Source organism: Medicago sativa, chromosome 5 (assembly GCF_051527215.1).
Source record: "Medicago sativa cultivar Bolivia chromosome 5, Bolivia_mono, whole genome shotgun sequence".
NCBI classification, from domain to species: domain Eukaryota; kingdom Viridiplantae; phylum Streptophyta; class Magnoliopsida; order Fabales; family Fabaceae; genus Medicago; species Medicago sativa.
In genome coordinates, this window is record NC_140753.1 from 60,753,499 (window position 1) to 60,756,030 (window position 2,532).

Consider the following 2,532-nt stretch of genomic DNA (forward strand, 5'->3'; position numbering starts at 1 on the left):
CGGTTCTATTGATTAAGATCCTTCTCACCATGTTCTTGCTTCTCATTTCCTCTAGCTTTGTTTCCCCTCCAATCATCTTACACTACAAGAAAGTTGTCATTTAGCTTCAATAATTTTAGCTTCAGACCATTTCTGATGCTAATTTTGCATGTTAGTGTCTGTTTAGCATCAACAAATTATGATGCAAATGTGTTTTTTGCAATTCATTTATTTTATGAAGTTTAGCTTCATTCATATGGAAGCTATTTGCTGATGCTATATTTTTTAATTTAATTATCTAATTAGCATCCACAAAATCTGATGCTAAATTAGATTTTTCTCATTTTTTTTATCTTTTTTTTTTTTTGTCAATATTAGTTTCCACACATTTTTTCATTTTTTTTTGCCCTAATTTTTTCACACTTTCACTAAATAAAACTTTCTCAAAATAACTTGGAATCAAACATCTTTAACCTAAATCAGACAGATTTCACCAAAACCACAATTCGACAAAATAGTGAGGTATAATCACGATTTCACACTCCCAAATCAGGATTTCACTTCTCAAACCTATAATCATAATTCCTTAATTTGTTTTCGTTTTCGCTTCGTACTCGTCGGGAGGGGTAATCGTTTGCTTGTTTGCTGTAATCGTTTGCTGCTCATTTTGCTCTTGCTCTTGATTCTTCAAAACGGTATGTTTATTTTCTCTCTTAACTCCTTTGTTCTCTTGTTCACCATTGCCCTGTTCGATTTTACTCACCCAAATCACGATTTATTGTTTTGTTCGATGTTGATGGGTTTCTGTTTCTTTCCTTTAGTTTTTAGGGTTTGTGGGTTCTAAAGATATTTGATTTTTTATGGCATTTTGTTTGTGGTTTATTGTTTTTGATGGTCTCTTATGGTTTCTAGGAATCGGTTTTGTTGTTTGTGATTTTTTTGGGAATTTTGTGGTTTGTGGTTTGCGGTCTAGCTTGTACGATGTTGTTTTGAGATGCTATGTTATGTTTATTCTTTTTATTCCCATGAAATGTGTGAAACAAACGATTTGTGCCTTTAAAAATATTATTTGTTTATCCAAAGAACACCTTAAAACCCACAAAAGTCAAAGCCATTCCCAAATAGTATCCTTTACTGGGTCTGCATAATCTTTTTTACTTATTTATTTTAAACTTTGGGATTTTGGATTTATTTAAGATCTTTACTTAATTAGTATGGCTGGAATTGGATCCTAAGGGCTAATAATAGCACAGCAGAGGGAGCAGCAAAGATATTAGCTGCGGAGGATCCAATTTAGTATGGCTGAAAATAACCCTGCTCCGGAGATGATTCAAACAGCAGTAGCAGCACCTCAAATTTTTGCAGAAGACTGGGTAGCTTGCGACAGTTGCCAGAAATGGCGGCTTCTACCTACCAGTGTAACACCCGATCAACTGCCAGAGAAATGGTTGTGTAGCATGCTTTATTGGCTGTAAGTTGCTTCTTCATATTGGTTGAAATTATGCATGATCATATTATTTTAGATGTCTATATAGCACCAACACTTCACATTGAAGCCGTATTCGGTGTCTGACATGTAACACTGACACGACATTGTCACATATGGTTACATTCAAATAATTTATTGCCTGAAAATATGACTGTTGTCGAAGTCAGTGTCGTGTCCGATGTTCTTGTTTGTGTCGGTGCTTCCTAGCTGGATGTCCAGTTAGTATGATGTTGTATTATCAACAATAGTTAAGGACTATCTTGAATGATATACCAGTTACCGTTTTTTTCCTTCCATTTTCTCCATTTGTGCTTACTTTTGAGTGCACTCTATGTTTCATTGCCTCATTGCTCTCCTGAATTTGTTAGGCCTGGGATGAATTCTTGTGACATCAGTGAGGATGAGACAACAAAGGCCCTGTATGCTTTATATCAAAAGCCAATGTCTGAGGGTCAAAATAATTTGCAAACTCATGCCTCTGAAACTGCATTTGGTGCGACCTCTGCTGATGCTTTGAAGTTTGGACTGAATCAGAAAAGTTCTGGTTCATTAGATTATAAAGGACTATAGGCAGGGACACTCTTCCGTAACTATCCACTTTTATGTTGTCGTTACATGAGTTATATTAAATTATGGTACAGTTAATTTGTTTTTCAATAATGTTGTGTCTTCAGGTGAGCATACTTATTGAGAATGTTTAGTATTATGCTGAGTTAATGGTATTCTGCTTGTAGTGGTATAAAACCGGATAACCTTGTACTTCATAAAAATAGTCATATCAAGCTAAGCTTTTAGCTTATGTAAGACTCTGATGACAAGTATTCAACAATTTGCATACATTTTCTTTCTCAACACTTGTTTTATCATTTTTATAATCCAAATAGAGAGTATGCTTATGAGTTTGTGTTTTAATATCATGATATTTTCTAGGGAACAATTATGCTGTGCAATGTTGAAAGGAGGTTAATGCACTGCGAGACTATATCATACTACTTAAATAATTTTGTAACTGTTATTAAATGATTTTATTTTTTGAGGATTTGTTATCAAAGGATGGATGGTCT

The 2,532-nt window shown here is 34.2% G+C and overlaps 1 protein-coding gene across 3 annotated transcripts; it reads left to right on the forward strand.

The window, feature by feature from the left end:
- Window positions 1–443: 443 nt before the first annotated feature.
- Window positions 444–2,297, forward strand: LOC146923682 (cysteine-tryptophan domain-containing zinc finger protein 3-like). Of its 3 annotated transcripts, none has more exons than XM_085708822.1 (3): window positions 444–674; window positions 1,233–1,450; window positions 1,837–2,297. In XM_085708822.1, exons 2-3 carry the CDS (start codon window positions 1,278–1,280, stop codon window positions 2,036–2,038), a joined length of 375 nt encoding a protein of 124 aa, XP_085564948.1. In that variant the 5' UTR covers window positions 444–674; window positions 1,233–1,277; the 3' UTR covers window positions 2,039–2,297. The 3 variants fall into 3 exon arrangements, with proteins under 3 accessions (XP_085564948.1, XP_085564946.1, XP_085564947.1); XM_085708820.1 differs by having other exon boundaries at window positions 445–674; window positions 1,193–1,450; window positions 1,837–2,295; XM_085708821.1 differs by having other exon boundaries at window positions 445–674; window positions 1,216–1,450; window positions 1,837–2,295.
- Window positions 2,298–2,532: the final 235 nt, after the last annotated feature.